The 23,324-nt window shown below is 46.2% G+C and overlaps 1 protein-coding gene across 12 annotated transcripts in view; it reads right to left on the reverse strand.

The window, feature by feature from the left end:
* The window catches only part of KMT2C (lysine methyltransferase 2C), a 244,175-nt gene that overhangs the window by 14,615 nt on the left and 206,236 nt on the right, over window positions 1-23,324 (reverse strand). For 3 of the 12 annotated variants that reach the window (XM_084897477.1, XM_084897475.1, XM_084897478.1), the window contains exons 40-52: window positions 20,950-21,028; window positions 19,069-19,132; window positions 17,033-17,265; window positions 12,705-14,402; window positions 8,642-8,854; window positions 7,856-8,020; window positions 5,999-6,140; window positions 5,737-5,884; window positions 4,648-4,826; window positions 4,382-4,518; window positions 3,278-3,527; window positions 2,298-2,437; window positions 1,092-1,199 (exon numbers count right to left, since the gene is read on the reverse strand). In XM_084897477.1, coding sequence (XP_084753603.1) covers window positions 1,092-1,199; window positions 2,298-2,437; window positions 3,278-3,527; window positions 4,382-4,518; window positions 4,648-4,826; window positions 5,737-5,884; window positions 5,999-6,140; window positions 7,856-8,020; window positions 8,642-8,854; window positions 12,705-14,402; window positions 17,033-17,265; window positions 19,069-19,132; window positions 20,950-21,028 — 3,556 coding nt within the window. Of the gene's footprint in view, window positions 1-1,091; window positions 1,200-2,297; window positions 2,438-3,277; window positions 3,528-4,381; window positions 4,519-4,647; window positions 4,827-5,736; window positions 5,885-5,998; window positions 6,141-7,855; window positions 8,021-8,641; window positions 8,855-12,704; window positions 14,403-17,032; window positions 17,266-19,068; window positions 19,133-20,949; window positions 21,029-23,324 lie in introns of those variants that run through there. The other 9 variants (XM_084897481.1, XM_084897482.1, XM_084897480.1 and 6 more) reach the window with 8 other exon arrangements.

The following is a 23,324-nucleotide window of genomic DNA, read 5'->3' on the forward strand; positions in this document are numbered from 1 at the left end:
GAATGCAGACTGTGCAGCCACTGTGGAAAACAGAATAGAACCCGGCCAGCAGGCCTCAGTGGCTGAGCATCAATCTATGAACCAGGAGGTCAAGGTTCGATTCCCAGGCAGGGCACATGCCCGGGTTACAGCCCTGATCCCCAGTAGGGGTGTGCAGGGGGCAGCCAATCAGTGATTCTCTCTCATCCTTGATGTTTCTCTCTCTTTATTCTTCTCTGAAATAAATAAAAATGTATATATTTTAAAAATACCTAAAATTTCCACATTTAAAAATTAATATTGAGGAAAATGCAAGTCACCTATATTAAAAAAACAAACACACAGCAGTATGGAAGCTTCTCAAAAAAAAAAAAAAAAAAAAAAATAGGACTACTATATGACCTGGCAGTTCCATTCTGGGTGTTTAGCTAAAGAAATCCAAACACTAATTTAAAAAGATTGCGTGGAGGACAGTTTTTCCCCATGAAGCCCCCTGTTCATAGCAGCGTTATTTACAACAGCCAGACACAGAACTAAATGCCCATCAACAACAGCCAGACACAGAACTAAATGCCCATCAACAGACAAATGGACAAGAAATGTGGTGTATATCACTCAGCCGTAAGAATGAAATCGTGCCACTTGCAACAACATGATGGGCCTTAAGGATATTATGCTAAGTGAAATAGGTCAGATAAAGACAAATACTGTATGACTCACTTACATATGGAATCTTTAAAGAAACAAGTAGATGAACAAACAAAAGAAAAACAGAGACCAAATTGATGGTCACCAGATGGAGAGTTTTCCCATTGGGATAAGATCAATAAAAATAACATTTTTTAGTTATAATTAAGATATGTGTAACTAAGTAAAATTAAACATTTTAATATTAATGTTTTATTCAGTTCTGAACTTTTAAGACATAATTCAAGCTTATCCACTCGTCAAATAACTAATCGAATCTGAAATGGCAGCATGGATAGGGAGTTGTTGGAACCGCCCTCTGCCTGAGCAGCACTAGCTTAGATTCCCCCACCGGAGCGCTGGGAACTTTTCATCCCGGGACACAGAAGTCACATGCATTGATTAACTGAAACTACTAATTTTACCTTGCTGTCTGAGAGTTTTGCTTGTACAGTCGATGAGTAAAGAATGAAGCAGTTATTACTACAGAAGACAATGTCCTTCTCCACTCTACTGGAGCTTTCGCAGGAATCCTGAAAAGCAAAGAGAAGTGTGTGGGAGTCTCAACAAGTCATCTATATATAAAAAATCCTAACATGCAAATAGACTGAACGGCGGAACAACAGAACAACCGGTCACTATGACATGTTCTGACCACCAGGGGATGTTTGCGGAACATGGTGGGCATCGATTGTGGTGGGATGGTGGAGCAGGTGACTGTCATCAGGGCGAGCCTCTGGTGGTTACTGAAAATTCTTTGCTCCTGCATACCTTGGTCCAACCGGGCACTCGCACCTGCTGCTGGTGCCCAGCTCTGGCCCTGATAGCTTGGCACTGTCAGTGGGTGCAAGAGGAGGCTGCCAGCCCTGATCACCCCTCAGGGCTTCTCCACCTCTCCTGCTCCTGAGGAGGGGCCAGGGCCGGCAGCCATCTCTCGCACCCACTGCCGGCCTCTGGCACCAGTCCTGATCACTCAGTGCCATCAATGGGTGTAAGCGTCAGCTGCCAATCCCAGTCGCCCCTAAGGGCTTCTACCCGCGCCCCCCCCCCCCCCCCCCCCCGCTCCTGAAGGGTGATCAGGGCAGCAGTTGCTGCTCACACCCACTGCTGGTGCCGGCCCCAATTGCTCCGTACTGGCAGCACATGGGGATGGTGGCAAGAGCGGGGCTGCCAGCAGATGGGACCACAGGGGACGAGGGCCACAGCGGGAGGGGGTATGGAGGATGGGCTTAGACCACTCCTGTGCCCACCACAGCCTCGTGGCCCACAATTCCCCTCAAGGTGCATGAATGCATGCACTGGGTGCCTAGTAATTTAATAAAAACAAGATCATGTGCTGCTGGTTTTATCCTATGTTAAAGTGAAGCAGCTTCCTTTATAAGTAAAAAAGATGGCTGCATGTCTATTTAGCATAGTAATTTGAGCAGAGAGAAAATAAGTTTATGAAAATAAACTTTAAATGTGTTTTCTAATATCTGACATTAAGTCTGCTGAGCTGCTTGGTCTTAAGTCTCGAATACACGCTAAGGCTGCCCCCAGGAGCGCGTGCCCCATGGAGCCGCCATGGGGGCTCTGGGACCCAGGAGCCGAGCCCGGCGCAGGACGTGCCGGGAGAAGGAGTGTCCAAGTACCTTGCTCACGAAGGCCAGGTCTCTGAGAGACTTGCGCACCCCGCCTCCGAGAACCACCACTTTGCAGTGACAGCACCACCGTGGCCTGAGAGCCTCGCTCTCCGGGACTCCGTGAGCAGCATCCCTGTAGCCAGAAAGACCTGAGGGCAAGAGCTTCGTCAGCGACACAAAGAGGTGGTGGTGTCAAACTGTGCTATTTAACTGACCTAGATGATTCGTTACTAATCAATAAAAACCTTATCTTCCAAGCACTGCATACGGGCATCTATTATGTGCACGGCACCAGCGTACGAATTAAGGGTCGCAGCCATTCTCAAGCAGCTGGGAAGAGAACGGTGGTGGCTGGGGCAGGAAGGACCCGCAGCACATCACTCTCCAGTCTAAGTGCACAGTGGGACTTAGTTCGTAGGGGAGAGAGGTCACCTTGGCTTAAGGGTTAAGATGATACAGAAACGTTTTGTGAGAGAAGAAGAGATACGTGTATGAGAGTCTTAAACACAAATGGACAAAGAGGGATGAATAAAGTTCTGGGGCCACATAAAAACAGGACTCATGTAGGGCATGACTGCAGGAAGCAAGGAGCAGGGAAAATGAGGCCGTCAGGAACAGCTAGGGATAGGAGTTCAAAACTCAACCCAGGCCACTCTGTCAGGGCTCAGAGGTGAGGTTAGAAGTGCTGGGCCCTCATGGCAGCTCCAGGCTAAAAACAGGCAAGGAAGGACCCACTGCAGAGGGGTGGACGCAGAGTGAAGCGGAGACTCGTCCAGAGGCCGGAGGGGAGAGGCCTGGGGAAGGGGAGGACGCAGGGGAGCCAGCGGGAGTGGTGATGGGAGGAAAGGAACAAGCAGAGCTGCCAGCCCTCTGGGCACGGTGAAGCCAGCAGGGGTGGGACTGCTCAAAAAGAAAGTGAAATTCTGAAGAGAATAAGCATAACTTCTGAGTGCAGAATGAATCTAAAGTGAACGTGGAAACCAGCTCACCGTTGCTCGTGGGTGGAAATGGTGCGTGGGGCGGCTTCAGCCGGTAAGAGCTTGCTAATCTGGGAGGGTGCGCAGATCCTGGTGGAGGCCCACGAAGAAATAAATGCTGTCGATACTCCAAACCTGGGTTTACTCTGTGGCTATTGATCAAACCCACGGAGGGACCGTCTGGAGCGTTACTAACCTCATAGCTGTTAGGAATTCGGACGTGAAGAAGGTTGGAAAACGCAGCCACAACGCTGCTGATGTTCTGAAAGAGAAAGGCAGGCGAGCATGTGTCACCACCCGGAAACTAACCGAGATGCTCCTACCTAGGAGAAGTGCTGACTGCATGACAGTCCCTGCAGCCAACCCCACAGCGCCTACTTCCACTCAGGGCCTCAGGGAAACCCGTTTTATGGACCAGAATCTAAGTTACGTTTCCATCGACAGACGTGCTCCTGCGGGAACTCCTGTCGATGGCGAAGAGCACGGAACATTGCAGGTAACGAGTGCTGGACCGTGTGGTGTCCGGGACACACCAGGGAACGCGCCAGGCGGCACCTGCTTCACAGCTGCTCACACGTGGTGGGCGTGGACTCCGTGCCGCTCGGGACACCAGGCTGAAGCGTCCCGAGAACCCGGGGCCTCGTGACAGCCGTGTTCTCTGGCCACCAGAATCCACACCATAAAAAACTAGTTTGGGCAGCATTGAAATGTCCTCACCGAACTAAGAATTAAGAAACAACTCAGCAATTCACTCCTGTTTGATACAAGCAGCTGCCACCTGAACAAGGTTTATATTTGCTTCCACAAAATTGTACTATTCATAGCTGTTTGTCACGGCTTAATTTTCTATGTGTAAACAGTTATCCAAAGGTTTCTCTGTAAAGAGTTCTCTAACACACACATCCTTTGATTAAAAAATGAGAACTCTAACTTCCGCCTTTTAACCTGGACTTAGGCCCAGACCAATCTGATGCTTGTTTGCAGCACTCCACACATCCAGGTGTCTAAGTGACAACACCCCAACCTGACCTCCCTCCTGCCTCCTCCAGGACCCATGCTACCGCTTCATGCAACGCCGAAGGGACACTGCGGGACGCCGGGGCCCTGTGAGCTCACCTCAGCAGCTGCTGGATGCAGAGTGATGGCCACAGAGATCAGACCTGACCTGGGGCCGTTTGGGGAAGAACCGAAAGGTGGTGAGAACAAGAACGTGCCTGGCTCAGTTTTAATGTCATTCCGTCTAGACTCAGGACCTAAAAGGGGGAAGGAGAAAGGAAAGGAGGGAGACAGACAGGGAAGACGGAATGTTAATGTTTTTCAAAACCAAAATGTGAGCTACAGTAGATGAGCACGCTGCCAGAAGAGGCTGCTAGGTCTCCTACCTTTCCCAGCACTGCTGGGGAGAATCGGAATGATGGGGGACGGCACAGGCTCGGGGGGCTCCTCTTTGACCAGCGACAAATCAGGGTATCTGCTCACTTCCATCCCCACCACACTCTCCGGAGAGGATGAGGGGACAAAGCTGTCGGGAGTGTCCCGATCAACACCGTGGTCCTGCATCCTACAAGAAAAATTAATGCGATACATCAACGTGGGCCCTTCCTCCAGGGGGACCGTGAGGTTCTCTGGACACGGCAGTGGCATGAGAAGCTAGAGGTTACCAAGGAAACCGGGGTTGGAGGACAAGTGTGGTCTCAGGCTAAGCAGTGTGGGACACCCATGAACCTCCCCAGGAGATGCTGCCTGCCAGAGGGGCTGAGCACAGCCTCCAGCCCGGGTCCTGGGGAGGCCGGCACGGGTGCCCGCTGCCGGTGCCCAGCACACCAGGGGCCACTGCCCCGGCTGCTCTGCCGCAGGCTTCCATTTCTGGCAGAGGTCCCAGGAGGAAAAGGAGACCTGGCTTCTCAGTCTGAACTAGTCACTTCTCTGCTCTGGTCCACAGCTGCCTCATGAACAAACTCAGAGCCGTGGACTAAGTGATGCCGCATCAAGTAGAAGGCAGTTCTCAAACCTCCAGGGAGAGGGACCTGGCCGTCCCCAGTCAGATTCCTAGGACTGAAGAACTGACACAAGGAAGCCACAACTGTCCAGGAAAGTCCTGAAACAACACCTCTGAGGCCTGTGGCCTGCTTCTACTTCAGACTCTGCGAGCATCAATGAGCCAAACCAATCACCTCCACAACTTGTAAAGGACAATGATCTTCTGAAATATTTTACATGGTAATTCCCTTTGCCTTAATGTCTATCTGATTTTTATTTAACTTATTATAAGGGATTTCAACGGTTCACAAACCAATTTTGTTTAATAGCAAGGATGCTTTTTTAAACTTCGAGTTCTAAAGAAAATTATTCACCAAATTTTGCCCCTTAAATGTTTTTACAGGGTATTCCCACGACATCATTACACATGCGTCCATACATTACACAAGTATGGAACAACTACACAATGCTGTGACAAAAAGAGCGCCTGCCTTAACTCCTCCTGGTTATTGTGAGGCGGTGTGGGCAGGGACGCTGGCACATCCACGGTCTTGGGGCCCTGAGCAATGGCTCTGGCCAGCAAGTCGTCCTGGGCTCGGAACGGCAGGTGGAACGGTTTAGGTCCAAGGCTTTTGGTAACTGGAAACACAAACACACATTTAGTCAGGACTGCTGATGGGAAGAACATCGCAGCCCTTCCCCCTCCGCGGGCAAAGCACACTCCTCAGAGTCCCAGCAAGGTCCCCGGCGTACCTTCGTGGCTCACTAACACTCCTGCTTTTCCAGCAAGCTCTTCAGTTGTCGCAAAGCCATTTGCCATCTTCTGACAGGCCATAGGAGGTGGTGTAGGAGGAAGAGAGGCAGGGGGTGTTGGAGGATTACTTAAATTATTCTGCTGCAGGAGACCAAAAAATTTTAAATTACATGCTACTGAGCAATAAGCCATGACCTCGTAAAATATAGTTCTGTGAATTCTTAGCACATGAATGTCATCAAAGTGCTCTTCCTCCCTAACTCACACCAAGAAGAAAAACAAATGTCCATGGCCAAGAGGCTCTCCAGTGGGACAAACACCCATGACAGAGAGCATACTGTCGCCCACTTAGTTGGCCCGGCCTGAGTGCTCAGCTTTGACAGTAAGAAGCAAATTTACATTATGCCCGATTCAATCCTATACAACACTTTTCAAGCTGAAGTCAGTGAACAACAGTTTTAAAATTTAAGCAATGAATTGTAAAAAGTTCTCAAAAATTCCTTTATTAAATTCTCATTAAGATATGCCCCAGTTCTAGAAAAAATTGAGAATTTGTGGCCCTAATTTTATTATTGCAACTCACATCCTAGATATTAGAATCTGGATTGTCCAAAATCTCTATGCAAAAGCAGGCGCAATAATACTAAAACACTTAGTCATTCACAAATGTAGTTCCTTCTCCAAACATTTCTCCTTGCTTCACCTTTGTCACCAATTTGTCATTTACTTTTTTCTTTTTATTGATTTCAGAGAGGAAGGGAGAGGAAGAGAGAGGTAGAAACAATGATGAGAGGGAATCATTGATTGGCTGCCTCCTGCACATTGGACCAAGCCCACAACCCAGGCATGTGCCCTTGACCGGAATCGAACCTGGAACCCTTCTATCCGCAGGCCAACGCTCTATCCACTGAGCCAAATCGGCGAAGGCTGTCATTTATTTTTGATTGTGGGAATCTACTGGTAACAACATGCAAATCAAGTGCAAGGTGAAATGCTAATGTGACAGAGAGCCAGGGTTTCATGAAGACGAAGTTGTGTGGAGAACAGCCTGCAGAACAGAAGGCATTACGAGAGGCAGGCAGCTCTCGCTGAAGAGAAAGCCAGCACCAGCATACACGAGCGCACCGGAAGCAGGCAGAACAATCAGCGAGAAGAGAAGTCCTCAGGAGAGCTGGTGACAGCTCTCCAACACTGTTGCAAAAAAGATGTGTTTTTGCAGAAGTTAGATGTAAAATGAAGAGTGTCTAATAAGGCTATTATGAAACTTGGTTTAAAAAAATAATACCGAAAGATAAACTTGATTAGGTTTGATATTTTAGTAGTCTAAGCATTAATGCATAATTGCAGTTAATACCTAATTAAATAAAATACATTTAAAAATATTTTTCATTTAAATTTTCAGGGTAAATTCCTAACTATATTTTTAATCCTCATTATTTATTATTAATTTAGATTTGTTTTAAGACTTAATAAGGTTATAGGGAAATACATGAGACAAAAGTAGGTTCACAGTTGCTCGTGTGGAAAATAATTCCATAACTAATAAATAATAATACAATAATAAACTACTTTGATGCTCACAACTGTAAACCTACTTTTGCCCCACCCTGTATTTTCTCTGCCATGAAAATACATAATGGATATTTTCCACAATTTTTAATCTTTCCTATACAAAAATCTCAAATGTTCACATCAGAAACACTTCACCAGAAAAACGTTAACCTTTAGCTAAACTGAACTTTAAGTGGAACTTGGAAGATTAGACGTAAACTAGACGGAAAAAATGAGACAAGCTCTGCCAATGCTGCTATGTATCCAGCGAGGAAGCGAGGTGACACCTTGGCGAAGAAACATACCTTGTAGATCAACTGAGAATAGTAATCCGAAACCCCGTCAAGGGTAGCACTGCCAAAAGTTCCTAGAAGTCGATTCCCACTATTAAATTGGCCACTGCCATAAGGAAGAAAGTGCGCAAAGTTCACTCCAATGATTGGTTCCATTAGAGGGAGCAGAGAGAGCTGCTATTAAAAAACACATTTAAGAGTAATGTACACGGCAAACAAAACAGGGCGATTCTCAACTTTTCTAAGACCCGAGGCAACTTAGTCAAACAGGCTTGAGAAAAATAAGACTTAAAATTTTCAAGTATCAAAATGCTGGAATAAGTGAGAGACTGCTGAATCTTTAAGATCTACTTTAAAATAAGCTCCACTCTGGTCTGTTTTAAGGAGACGCTGCCAGGCATCTAACAAGGAAACTATGACCATATCTTTGCTCGGCAAGAGCGACGGTGTGGACCAGGCCGGGGGCCCAGTGGCATCGCTCAGAGGCCTCGCCCCACCTCGGTGACCATTACAAGGTCCGAGAGCAGTGCTGATGGGTAGATGAGCAGCTGCACGTCTTGGTGTTTGGACTCACAAGTACGTGGTCAGAGTGCCTGGTGCTGAGCAGCTGCCCTGACCATCGCCTGCCAATGCACTTGTATGTGCTCTCTGGGGCCAATAGGACAGGCTGCAGCTTTGCAACCAGGAACTCACTGGGTCCTTGCTGAGCTATCCTATCCCTGTAACTCTATTTTAGGGCTGCATAGGCATTGGATGTTCTCACATCCTGGCATGGTTACGGGGCTGGGAAAGGCTCACCTGTTTCAGGTGGGTAAAGGTGTCTCTGGAAGAATACACAGCTTGCTTCTCCTCCTCGTCCTTTCTCCTTTTCTTTGAGCGAGGAGCTGCCTTCTCCCCTGTCCTCTGGGTCCGTTTGCCTCGTGGTTTCTTGGTTTCACCTCCTCCATCTACTTTTGGCAGCTGGTTGTTGCCACATCCAAAACTACCTTGCGTGTGAGCTCCCAGAGTTTGCTAATGTGGTTGGAAAAGTTAAGAAGTAAGTGGACTGTTCACACATGGATTTGCACTTCATGCGAATCCCTGACACACATTCCTAACATGGGGAGTAAAATTCAGAAGGGGAGACAGTGGCATCGAATGCTCTCACTGTTTTCTGAAAATACCATCCCTTTCTGCAAATATTCTCCAGTGTGAAGTCAGTGAGCTACAAAGATGAAGGCAAAAGCACAACTCCGAAGCTGGCTCCTTTCTCCCCCAGAGGGAGCACTGCTACAGCCTGGCACGGAGCACGGCCGAACCGAGCTGAGCACACAGACCAGAGCTCCGGTCCCTGCTGTGGCCTGCACACAGGGTCTGGCTGAGCTGTCCTGGGCTCCCCTGTGGCGAGCAGGACCGTGGCAGACTCCAGAGAAGCCATACCTTGCACACCTCTAGTTGAGAACTGGCCTCAGATCAATAAACAACCAGCACTAGTCATTCAGAGCAGCTCCCAATCATGCATTTGACTCACTACCTATTGCTGTTTACTTAGAACCGATGAAAAAGAGCACATGTGATAGCAAGCAACCCTTTCTTTACTTTTGTCTTTACAATTAACAAGTGAGAATAAATCGGTCCTTGAAGAGGTAGTGCTATTGATACCTAAAAATACAGGATTTTTTTTAAGGGCCATTATTTCTAAATTTGCTATAGGTAACTATAGCTGCTGAACTTTTTTAAATGAATCTTAGAGGATTTTGAAGATTTAGTTTCCAGTTATAATCTAAATGGCTTAGAGCACGGACAGCAAATTTTTCTGCAAAGTGCCAAGAAGTAAAGATTTTAGCCTTTGTGGGCCATACAGCATCTGTCCAAGCTACTCCGTTCGCAGCCCAATACTGCCCAGGCAGCCATGGTTAAACCCACCAATGACAAGCTTGGCTGTGCCCCAATAAAACTTAAATTCATGGACAATGAACCTTCAATCTGGTGTAATTTTCACATGTTGAGAAATATTACTCATTAGATTTTTTTTCAACTATTTAAAAATGTATAAGCCATTCTGAGCTCATACAAAGAAGAGGTGGAAGCAGGCTCAGACTGCCCACCCACCTGGCTGGAGCCGAGGTTCTCAAAGGCAATCACCACGGCAGAGGGTCACCACCTGAATGGGCTGGAAATGCATGTCCTCTGGCCCCATCCACACCTACTGAAGCAGACACCTGGGAGGGAGGGCTCCAGGCAATTCTGACACATTAGTTCGGGGAGCCTCAGTCCTAGAGCCGTCCTCTGCGTATGTATAGGGATTACCTGGGATCTTATGAGGACATATTGGTAGGTCTGTGTTGGGCATGGGATTCTGCATTTCTGAAAAAGCTCTGGGTGAGGTCACACTGCTGATCCCAAGGACTGCAGTCCGCAGAGCTAGTGCCTGAGATTGCTCCCTGGCTTCCAAGAGACTAACACGTAACCACTTATGTAAGTGTAGTGGGCTAGGCACAGACATTACCTCTAACCCTCACAACTACCCCTTAGAAAGTTTCACAGAATACATTTAACTATAGAAGAACACAAAAATAATCGGAAAGTGTGTCAACATTTCGTCCTAGAGGGTTTGTCTCAGTGGAGCGATGGCCTGCAGACTGAAAGATCCTGGGTTCAATTCCAGTCAAGGACTCGTACCTAGGTTGCAGACTCAATCCCCAGCCCTAGTCAGGGTGCATGTGGGAGGCAACCTATCAATGTCTCTCTCTCACATTGATGTTGCTCTCTCTTCTCTCTCCCTCTCCTTTCCTCCCTAAAAATCAATGGAAAAATGTCCTCGATAAGGATTAAAAAACAAAACAAACAAAAGCCAACATTTTAATGTATATTTGCGGTCTTTTATGAGTGCCCTATATGTATTGTTAAAAATACAACAGATTGAAAAATAAAAAAAAATAAAAAACACACACACACAAACAGATTGCACTTTGCTTTCTTTTGTTTGGTTGCTGCTTTTTAAACTTGACAGGTTCCCCATGACACTGAACAGGCTGCACAAAGCCCTGTATGTCATTCAGACTTGGAGACATTAAATAATGATTTAATCAATAGCTGCTGGAGTCAAGGTTGTTTTCTTTCTCTCATTTTTCTCTGTTAGTAGAAATAGGACCTTAGCTATTCATGTAACTACATCTTGGCACATATTAGAATCTTATATTCCTGATACCAGATTCCTAAATGTGCAATTGTGGGTCAAAGGTATGAACCTTTTATAAAATGTTACAAGCACCGTTTGTGCTTCAGCTTCTGTAATCCTGCGGCAAACCCACACAGCAGGGGATGCAGACGAGGTACAGAAAGGCTGCTTCCCAGGACCCCCGGGGGGTGCCGAGGCACGGGCTTCTCAGCGGGAGTGGTGGAGCCCTCCACACGCCGAGGGCGCCCCTCTCCCAATCCCAGCTGACGCAGAGAACACAGTGGAGCAGCACTGGGTCTAGCCCACTACTGCCACAGCGGTTTTGCCGTGCATGGGACTACAGATCTCCGAATTTCATCGTCTGCCAAGTGGGGCTAAATAATGATATGTCAGGACAAGTGCTCCACACGGGAACTGTGTGCCTGCTCCTGCAACCCCCCAGTGGACATAAGAATGTGACAGAACCCAAACATTCACACATACATGACTAATCTCACCCCTTTCTCTGCCTAATCGCCGTTGTTAGGACTTCACTTCACTACCCGAGTGCTGACTCCTTGCTAAGCACTGCGTCAGGCCCCGAGGACCAAGTGTGCAGAGGCAGGCGTGCCCGTTGGGAAGCGAGTGCGGTGGGGAGGACACCACAGACAAGGCAACGTGGCATAGGGGCAGCAAGATGTGCTTGAGAAAGGCGCCTGGAGAAGACGGTTCCAGAACGGAGTTCTCAAAGGAAAGATATTGGCTGGATGTACACCAAGGGGAGCTGCGGGCGACCCAGCACATGGGAGGGTGCGGACATAAGGGCAATCAGGCTCTGCAAGAGTTCACTGTCCCCAGGGGCAGCAGGCAGCTGGAGCCTGGGCAGCCCTGCTGGTGACAAAGAGGCTGCGAAAGTATTATCGCTAACAGAAATTGACAAAAATTACATCTATCTATCGACTCAGCAGCCACCCTCTACTGACCAGTCAGACAAGAGGAAAGAGACAACACTTGCCTAAAGCTAGGCTCTCTACACTAGACACCACTGTGAAAGACGGAAACGCACGGTGGGAAAGCTTATGAATACACAGGAACATACTACAGCTTCTGAAAGACAAAGAAGCAAAACTGCTCCTGTGACCCAGGAACCCCAGTTTGAGAACCATCTCAGGGAAGTTCATCAAACTGCAGGGGCTGGAGTCTTGTAAAGATGTATTTATACTGCCCTTCGTAAAAGGGGAAAATAAAACCAAAAGCGCACCAAAGAGCCAACTACTGACACATGAAAGGGGACAAAGGTAAAGGAGCACCGTGTGTAGGACTGCGTTTGTGTAACATTACGTGTTAATACATGTGACACGGGGCTGCCCGAGCCCAGGAAGCCACGGTGCGGTCAATGGAAAACACACACTTTCCCAGTAAGAGTCACAGGCCTTTACTTGTTTGCTTTCGTTAGAGCTGCCTGATGTGGGAAGAAATCAGGGGACAGGCCCAGCTTACATCTGAAAAGCATCACCCTGCCTCTGAGTTTTGAAAAACAGACACACAGATGTTAAGTGATGGTTTGTGTACTTTGTGCCACAACGTGGGATCCGTGAAGGCAAAGACAGGAAATGAGCGGTCCTGGCGAGCCGGAAGCAGCGGAGGGCGGCATGAACGCTGGGGCCCACCGGCTCGCCCGCCCACCGCGGAAGCAGACGGCGGCCCGCAGGCCCCACTTACCGGTGCGGCGGCGGGCCTCGGCCTCTCGGCCGGCCTGCTGGCCTTCGCGCTGTCGTCTTGCGGGCAGCCGGTGCCTTCAGGTTTCGGGGCTCCGAGGGCGGCGGCCTTCTTGTTTTTCAGCAGGTGCTTCAGAAGCTCGTTGCCCACGTCGCCTTTGGCAGCAGGGGGCGGGCTCTGCCCTGCGGAGGTGGCACAGGCCACGGTCTCTGCGGCCTGACCGCCCGCCGGTCCCTCTGCGGGAGGCCCCTCGGGGCCCGGGTGCTGCTGGGGCCCGGCCAGCTCCGGCGTGGCCTCGTCAGCCGCGGCAGGAGCGCCCACGGGCCGCGTGTCCGCCGCTGCAGGGGCGGGCGTCCGCGGACCTGGGGCTCCCCGGGAGGACTCCTCGGGGGGCGAGCCGCTTTCCGGGCCTGCGCACGCCTGGCCTGCAGCCGCGCTCGGAGCCGACGAGGCAGCTGCCTCGGCCGGCTCGGGCTCCCCTTTCAGAGGAAGCTCGCTGGGCGTGGGGGCTGTGGGTGTGGAGGTAGATTCAGGGACACTCGGGGTCGGCGGAGCAGTTATGTCCGAGTGTGGAGTGGACGGTGCCTTGGTGGATTCCACGTCATCATCTTTCTTCTTTTTCCTTGTTCTTTTCTTCTTCCCCTTCTCCTCTGGGATGATATCAGAATACAGCTGAATGAGAGACTGGGCCGATCCGGGGTAACCTTGTCCATGGGTTAAGGCAGGGTCTTGGCCACAGGGGAGACTGCTGTTGGCTCCCGGCGATGCTGAGGGCAGGGCAGGTGTGAAAGGAGCCCTCACGGGGGACTGCTGGAAGCCGGCCCCGGGGAGACTGCTGTGCGCCTGCTTACCGGGGTGGAAGGTTGGGCTCCCGCCAGGAACTGACAGCGAGTCAGGGACCAACGAGGGGGGTCCTATCTGTCTTCGCTCGTTGGTCTGCATGAAAGTTGGGGTGGGGGGTGAATTCACAGACCCTTGGGGCATGCTCTGCTGCTGCTGCAAAACCTGGCCCACCTGCTGCTGCTGCTGCGGAGACTGCTGAAGGGGCCGCGGGGGCTGCAGGAAGTCACAAGGCAGGTCAGGGCCGTAGAACGGGGCCTGTGGCATGGCTGTCCTTGCGCTCAATTCCGGGCCCGGCAGGCCATGCTGCTCGAGCTCCATCCTCTGCTGCAGGGCCCTCTGGCGGTCCACCTCCTGCATGAGCTGGATTCGCTGCCTCTCCTGCTGCTCCCGGAGCCGCTCCTTCCGTTCCCGTTCTTGAAAACTTTCACTAAAGGGGTTGTTGTCATCGAACTCCACCCGTGGAGGCGGGCCGCTCTGTGGATTTGCATTGGGCACTGTCCCCGGGGCCGAGGTGCAAGTTTTCATCGGTAATTGGGCAACTGGAGGCTGGACTCGGGGAGGGTTAAGGGGGAGGTGAGCAGGGGTGCCGGGAGGCTGCCATCCGGGTAAGCTGGGCATCCGCGCAGGGCTGGTGTGGCCAGGAATGACAGCTGAGTGCTGCCGTGGCTGGGCCGCCAGGGGGAAGGTGGGCTGGCCCATGGCGGGTGGGGCGGCTCCAGGAATGAGGGGCGGCACCCTGGGCATGACAGCGGGCGGGGCCAGTGCATGCTGCTGCTGCTGCTGCTGCTGCTGCTGCTGCTGCTGCTTGATCCGGTAATCCTCCATCAGCTCCGCGTGCTCCTTCTGCTGCTTCCGGATCTGAAAGAAGAGTTAAATCCCGTTCATGACGGTGCTAAGGTACCCAAGGGCTCGGGGTTATACCGAAAGCAGTTCCACCTTAATATAGGAAGAAATATTTGGCTTAGGCCAAGGGCAAAATCACAAAAAACTGGATTGATATGCATTAACTAAAGAGTGCCAAACTTTTTTAACAATAGAATTTTTCTATCATCTGTAAAATTTCTTTACTTATGAAATACCAAAAACAAATTCAAATAATTTTCTGAAATGAATAGTAAGAAACCTTACTGTGAAAGTCAGACTATTTAAACTGCACAAAACAATAAAAACGCCACAGGAATTCGTTCACTGCGACACCTTAGAAGTGACATTAGTATACAGTTTAGAGTAACTGTGAGATTTAACTCAAACTTACCATTGAAACATGTTACAATTTCACCTTCTCTATATACAAAATGGCTCCACGTGTGAGGATAATTCCTAGCACGTGTTCCACACCCTCCCCCAAAGGGTAAAGACTGGACTGGAAAACTGCCTTCACAGCTCATGTGCTCAGTGATGATTCTGAAATCTGTACAGGCCAAGGTACCGTCTGAATGGCTCCTAGTAGCCCTGACTGTGTCCGTTTCTTCATTCCACAACCTGTGCCCAGTGCGAGATGCCTGTCTCATCCCAAGGACACTGCCGGAGTCCTGAGGGCGCACGGCCTCCCTGAGGGGGCGGGGAGGCAGAGGCTCTGGGTGACATTCGCATCCTTCAAAACCACTCCAGTTTTGGATGTGTGCATATTACACCAGCAGTTCTAACAGCTTCCCTGGCCAACTGGCACATTCTCTGCATGTGATGGTTCTGACCTGCTCTCCAGTAGCTGTGTAACTTCTAACTTATTTTCTTATCTTTTCTGACCAGTTTACTGGCATTGGATTGGGGAAGCAGTATGATAGTCATCGAATACCTCAGTACCTGGAAAATAGAAGGTGGTGGTCCCTGCCTTTCCCAGGACATTTAAAAATACTTCAGCAAATGCTTACCTTACTGAGATACAATGGGTGCTGACAACTATACAGTAACAGATGACATGCCACTTTCCAAGTTCAGTATTAGCTTCTAAACAGGATTTGATGCATGGATATAAAATTAGGCCCTTAGCATAGAGAAGTGATAGCAATACACTGAAGGCAATGAAAATGCTAAAATTACTTTATAAGAAATACCCGAAAACACTTACTTGCATAAGCACAAACCCAGAGAGTAAATTTCAAGAGAAAAGAAACCTCTTGCTCTAGATTAGCACCAGCATAGCTCGCAGATACGTCATTGGCGTCGAAACCCCTAATTCAATAGTCCGTGTGGTGTGAGTGAGCACGCGCCTACCTCTGCGCGGACTCAGGTCCCTCGTGTGCACCCTGGCTAGTACGTCTTTGGAAGGTGATAAGAGAAGGCTGTCTACCAGTGTTCATTACACAGAAAACACTCCAATGTGTCAGCCTGAGTGCCTCCCCTTCTATAATTACATTTAGATTGCTTTTCAATTTTATTTTAAAAGCTAAAATACACAGTTAGAAGCCAAGGTGACCTTTTGGGTGTACAACTGCATTAATGTTACGTAGTTAACGCACAGAGACATTGGTATAGCTATCGCCACAATCAAAATACAGAAAACTCCTTCATGTGACCCACCCCTTAGCAGTCACACCTCCCTCCCTCATCCCTTAGCCCTGGAAACCTCTAGAGCCAATTTTTATCACTCTGTTATTCCAAGAATATCAAACAAATAGAGCAGCCTGCAGCATTTGGGGATTAGCTTCTTTTACTCAGTGTAGTGTTCTCAAGATCCACTTAAGTAATTCTGTGTAGTACTCCACTGTGTGGATACACAACACTCTGTTCAACAATTCCCCACTGAAGGATACCTGGGCTGTTTCCAGGTTTTGGTGACTATGAATAGAACTCTTATAAATATTTGTGTACAAGCTTTCGTGTGAATCCAGTTTTTAATACGTAGGAGTGGGCTCTTAGTTCAACTTGAACAGTTACTGTTTAATTTTAAATAAAAAGTTAAAAGTATAATTGACTTCAGTGATCTTTTTGAGGAATATCTGGTTTGTAATGAAAGATAACAGCAGAATGGTTTCAATTTTTAGGAATGAGTACTTTTCATAAAATATACCAATGTATCTTTGAAATATTAATAAAAATACTATGAAAATGAATCACCAGAATGACTCAAATGCTCTATCTGAAATTTCACTGGAAACCAGGGAACTAAAGACAATGGGGAAGCAAAGGTCAACTCCAAGTCAACAAAGACTTCTGGGGCCCAATCTTGTTCCGCCTGACCCAGGTTCCCCGTGAGCTCTGTGCTCAATGGAGCTGAAGACCCCGAGGAATTTCTTAGGCGGAAAAGTACCTGGATTTCCCTGGCTGTCCCAGTGTTCATACCGGAGTGTGGAAGCGGCTCCTCTGGGTCAGGTTATGAATTAATCTCTTCAGTGGCACTTACTAAATATGTGCTGGGTGACCACTACTTCAGGAACAAAACTGGCTGTCATTTCCTAGGTCAGTGAGGCCCGCGAGTGTCTGCCCAGCACTAATCAAGCCCTGTGCCTACTCGCTAGCGCCTGCCCGCCGTGCAGACCGGCCATTACCTGCTCCAGCTGCTTCTGAACCATGCTCTGCTGCTCAGTCACATGCTTGAGCTGCTCCGCGTCCTCTTCTGGGAACTCCCGCCCGGCCTTCTTGGCGGTGCGCTGCTTGGCTGAGAGGGCCTTCTTGGATTTCCTGTGCGCTCCTATCTGCTCTTCCAGGTATTTCTGCTGCATCTGGAGCAGCTGCTGGGTCTCCTGAAGCCACTCTTCGTACTGCTTCCGCTGGGAGTCATCTGAGGGGATAATAAAATTCAGCTCTGTTACTTTTCTAGAGCCCAATGTAAAAGTTACACAAACCCACTTTTGTAAGGAAATGCACTTTGCATGACCTTGTAATAGGTATTCTGAAAACATGATACTAAACATTGACCATAATGTAACTATAAAGTAGGAGATTTTAGGAAAGTATTTTTTTTTTTTGAGAAAACCAAAGAATGCATGTTTTTAGCTCACAGGCTCTCTTCATACTTATCAAGTCTATAAATCCAGTCTCTGAAAGCAGATGACTTTTCTCTAACAGAGAAAACAATCTGCTGAACTACCATGTTCTCTAAGCCATGTGTGTATTTCATGAAGTCACATTTACAGACTTTGAAGAGACAAAGTACGACACATGTATCCTACTAAAGCCCAAAGCTTAGGTTAGGTACCCTTCCCAAGTTAATTTCCCTGCGTTTATAAAGGTGGCCCTATTTCTCAACAGTGAAAACATGTCCTAAACTGAGAGGGAGGGGCCTAGAATACCTTAGAAAAGGATGAATCTGAAGTCTATGTTTTATAAAAGAAATCTCTAAGTTAAAAACATAGGTAACTTATGAATTTTATAATTTAGTACTTGTATAAGCAAAAAAAAAAAAAAAATCTTTAATCAACCTATTAGAATCTTGACTACTTTTATGACTGTCATTGATATTGCCCCAAAATAGTTATATCTCTTCATCTTGTACCAACAGTCCTTTATTCTTTAAGGGCACTTCATGTCACTAATTCCAAGTTTTAAAAAAAGTTATCTCATGATAGTGAAATTCAGAATACACCTTTTTTTTTTTTTTTTTTTTTTACTTATTGTAAGACAAAGAAATGAATAAGTACAATTCCAGGAAGGAAATTCACTGAAAAATTACATCAGGATAACAATATTGTCATACAGTGAGAATGCAACCAAAGCTAATCAATGGGCACAGTAAAGCCAGAAAAAGCCAGTTGGGTACAACAGTTTGTTTTTAATGCAAAATGTGTTCAAATTATGATAATAATTAATGCAGGGGAATTTTAATGGGTCAGACTTTGGGTTTTTCCTAAACCCAGAAGTCCCAGTACATGTATGAACTTGAAATCTAGTCTAAATTTGAAGGGCATTTTTTAAGAACAGGCTTTTTCAACAAGGTTTCAGAAGTTCTGCTTCTGGTAGAATGAGACCTACCGCAAGGAAAGCCTTTCTGGTTTCTGGAACCAGGAGAGCAGAGGTGAGCAAAATGAAAAATAATGGTGAAAAAAAAAAGTTAGCTAAACAGTCTGAAGATTTCAGAAAGGTTCAGTTTGGGGAGAACTTTAAATGCTATCCTGAACCACCTTGGGACCCCTGGAGATAACTCAAAAGGACTCGGTGGCATCCTGCATCCTTGCCCTTCACACCATGCTGCTAACCCAATGGTTCCTAAGCACATTCCTATGTGGTTCCCATTTAGTGTCCTTGTCACAGAGGCAGACAGTCATTAGAGCAAGAAAAGGCTAAATTCTAGTTGTAAAGTGCCCAATCTATGTATAAAACAAACAAAAACCCAGCAACAATATTGAAGAGAATGGGGAAGGTGATTTTTCTGTATTTAAATATTAACCTAACTATAATTCTTCATGCATAGAGGAAAAAAAGCAATGAAAATACATGCCTTGAGGAAAAGACACCAATTAAGGTTTCATAAAAGATGAGGGCACTCAGACTTAAAAACACACCTACACTAACTCCACGTTTTTAGAACACAGAGCGCAAACAAGCAATCCCCAGAGAACAGGTGACTTATTAGATTTATACTTACTGACAAAGCCTGGACCAAAATTTGGAGGATTAGGCCTAGAAAGCTGATGTGTTATACTGCCATCCTAAAATAAGTAAAATTTACAAATAGGTTTATTCCACATTTCAGTTAAAGGGGGGAAACTTTTTTTAAAAAAAGAAAGAGAAAGAAATGGAAGGGGGGGAAAAAACCTTTAATTTCCTAAGACATCTTTAAAGCTCTCCTTTTAATAAAAAGTAAATGAGTTGAGTGGTGAAAACTTATTTTCTAAAAATTTTTAATTATCTTTGAACTGTTTCATTTCATAGATTTCAGTTGAAAAACATGTATGAGGTAAGGGATGGAAATGCAATAGTAGGGCAAATCAAATACTGTTAGCACATAGCTAGAGATGATGTAAAACTCCATTTTTTAATGAAATCCACCTGGTTTCTTCTGCAATTATGACATAAACATGGGTTCTGGATTGACTAATTCCCACTTCACAGCAACCGACATCTCTAACATGTATAAGTAATTGAAAATATTAGTCTCAATTTTTAAATTAAATGTCTTGTTTCTTCCAGGTGACTGAATAAACAGCTTTTAATTTCACAGTTCCCTGGCAACAATCTGATACGTGTAACTTTGAGAACATATTTACCAGTCGTCACAAGTTCTGTTAGACATGAGCTATACACAAGGTAACAATTGTAAAAGGCAGTAGCAGCCAGAATGCACTATCTGTAACCCTTACACTGTGAGGCTGGGGACCATTTGACAGTGGGAAAAATGCAGGTCACAGAATGTATACAGACTTTGCACAGTAAACTTTCTGAGTTTTTATAAAAACTCATTTTGAAGCCTATGCTTTTCCCATTGCCTGAAATGCGGGATGCTATCTCTTCTTTTAATAATAAAAAGAGCATACCGTATTTTCCGGCGTATAAGACGACTTTTAAAACGAAAAAAAAGTCAACCGAAAATTGGGGGCAAAAGACCAAAATTGCACAAAAATTACCTGCAGATCTTGACGGCAAAGTAAGTCTTTTCTTTGAAGTGGGGGGTAGTCTTATACAGCGAATATAGGCTTAAACCTATGTTTTAACTGTAAAATTAGGGGGTCATCTTATACACCGGAAAATACAGTAGTTATCAGCATAATAAAGCTGAAGCACAAATTGCTTGGCAGGAAAGATTCCACAAAGACATGTAATAGGTCACTTAACAGGTAGTGTTTTGTTGTTTTGTTTTGTTTGTTTGTTTTAATCTAGGCAGATACTTGGGGGGGAAAATGGAAGAAAACTGTATGAGATGAGCAGGTAGTCTACTTTCCCTAACATCGTTTGACACTCAAATTTATACTTCAAGCTGATTATCATGAGTAGTGAATATTTAGAAGACTAAATTATTCCAAGGATAATTAGCAGAACATGACTGTACCTAAATAGAGTGATTATAATCAGTATTTTCTACTGTTTATAACATTTACATTTTTTAAAATGATGAATTAAATCCAAAATGCAGACTATGAAAATGTCTTTGTGGAGTCCAAAATAAAAACTGAAGAGATTAGCCAAAGCATATAAATGCATAGCGCATGGACACGAACAGCTATGTGGGGAAGGCCGGGGTGGAGGGGCTGAGTGGAGAGGAGGGGGAGGGGGGACATTTGTAATAGTGTCAACAATAAAAACAAATACACGTAGAATCAGAAACCCTAAGCATTTGGTTGCCCTCTAAATTGACTTTCTACCCTTAAATATATGGTCCTTTTCAGAAGCTGTGGCCAATTTCAGTCTCAGTAAGAAAGTTTTTACTCCTGCTAAGCAGATCTCTAAGCTCCTATGACTTCCTAGACGTGGCCTCGCTGGGCAGAAGAGGTCTGTTGGGAACAGGACAGTGTGATTCTGGTGACAATACCTGAGGAATGGCCTGTGGCAGGAGAGTCTGGCCGTCACCTGTTTGCGCTCCAGTCACCGACTGGCCCATAAAGGGGAACCTGTGAAGGGAAGCACTGGCGTCAGAGGACAAGCATGGACACCTACACTTATTCTAGGTGCTTCACAGTGTGCTCTTCCAGGGAAGAGAGAGCAATGTCCTCCTCATCATGCACATCTGCGAAGGCCCAGTCTTCTGAGTGCCGACCCCACGTCAGCTCCCACCCTCTGCAGTGCAGCCACCTCCTGCTCCTGACTCAGGACGAAAGCAAGAGGCCGAGGCCCAGTCGCTTTCCCCCGGACCACCAGTGAGCAGAGGTACGCAGGCCACGCCAGAGTTGTTTCACTTCCTACTACACGCTTCATCGTGCCCGAAAATAAAATTAATTCAACTCTTCTGGGTAAAAAAAAATCTAACAAAGAGTAGTTCTATTATATACATTCTAAGAAAAATTTTTATTTTTCAATCTTTATTTTAAAAAATGCCTTTTCTGAACTAAAAAAAAGTAAAGGTAATAGGTAACTTAGCTACTTTGTATTCTAAACTAAAGATACACCTCTCAAGAAGTTTCACTCATTTTCTATACCTAATGTTAAAGCAAATTAAAAATTGGTCACAGACCAAGGAAGAGTGGATAAGGTTAAACATATTTGGCCAACCCAGCCAGTGTAGCTCAGTGGTTGAGCATCAACCCATGAACCAGAAGGTCACCAGTTCAATTGTGGGTCATGGCACATGCCTAGGTCGTGGGTTCAATCCCTAATGCAGGAGGCAGCTGGTTGACGTTTCTCTCTCATTCATGTTTCTAACTCTCTATCCCTCTCCCTTCCTCTCTAATAAAAAATATATATTTTTAAACTGGCCAATATATTTTGTTGTTGTTAATCATCACCTGAGGATATTTTCCCATTGATTCTTAGAGCAGAAGGGAGGAGGAGGAGAGGCAGAGAGACACACCATTGATGTGAGAGGGCTGGGGACTGAGCCTGCAAACACGGTACAGGCCCATGACCGGAACTGAACCCAGGATCCTTTCATCTGTGGGCTGACACTCTATCCACTGAGTAAAACTGGCTAGGGCTGATCAATATTTTGATTCAACCATCACCCCTGCACCCATTACAGCCTGGGCAAGAATGATCTCTTAATCCAAATAGCACTCACTGTCCGTCACCCTCAGCAGCATCTCATACGATGTTGAAGGACTAACACCTCCACTTCTTCTAAGCACTCCGAAGAATAGCAAACACTATGCCGAACACGTGGCTAATTCACAGATGTATAAGGTATGTGCTGAACCAGCAGGGATTCTAATTCTGAGGCCCATCTTTTAAACTAAATGCTAACAAAGTTGAGCATTTCCTTCTAGTTTGACTATATGTTTATAGTCAAACTCCAGTATTATTAGCAGTAGTGTGACTTTGTCACCAACAGAATTCACATTACTTTCATAACAAAAGTTGTTGCATATACTTATATTCCAATTCATCGTGACTTTGAAATTATGGTAATTATTAGACCTACTGCTAAATGTGTTAAAGTATTAAGCAGCACATATGCCATAGTTTTTAAATTTAAATAACTACATTTCAAATATTACTGATTTCCTTTGTAGTATGTTTTTGGTTTTGCACATAAAATGTTCCAAGTCAAAAGGTTTACGACATAAAAAAGAACACTATGACAAAGAATTTGTGTGAATAAATGCTGTGTGATAGTGCAAATCCCTACTTTGATCTCAACAATACTTCTTACCCATTTCCAAACTATGGTATCTCAACAAATGAAAAGAACTACTCCTTTAAGGAATCCTAATTAATCAGAGTCTCGATTATCAAATTCACATAGATTTTACATTCAATTCCATAATCATTCTTTTCATAAAAGTTGCTTAACAAGATAATGAGATTAACCTGAGGCTTTATCCTCACTACTGACAAAGCTATCAACCAGAGCTCTCCATAATAGGGACCAGTGCCATCTGCAGATATCCTGACTTAGTAGTTGGTGTTGGATTAATGCAAATTAAATTGTCATATAATTCTGACAGTGGTCCATGATAAAAACTTAAGATATATCCCTGGCTGGCATGGCTCATGAGTTGAGCACTGGCCCGCAAACAGAAGGATCTGGGGTTTGAGTCCTGTTCAAGGGCATATACCTTAGTTGTGGGTTCACTCCCCATCCCTGATTGGGGCGCATGCAAGAGGCAAACATCCATGTGTCTCTCTCACATCGATGTTTCTCTCTCTGTCTCCCTCTCCCCCGCCCTCTGAAAAAGCAATGGAAAAAGATGTCCTCAGGTGAGGATTAACAAAAACAAACAAGCTACTGCCCTGAAGTTAATATCCCTTAGC

This window comes from Pipistrellus hanaki, assembly GCF_964339955.1.
Source record: "Pipistrellus hanaki genome assembly, chromosome: 10".
NCBI lineage: Eukaryota > Metazoa > Chordata > Mammalia > Chiroptera > Vespertilionidae > Pipistrellus > Pipistrellus hanaki.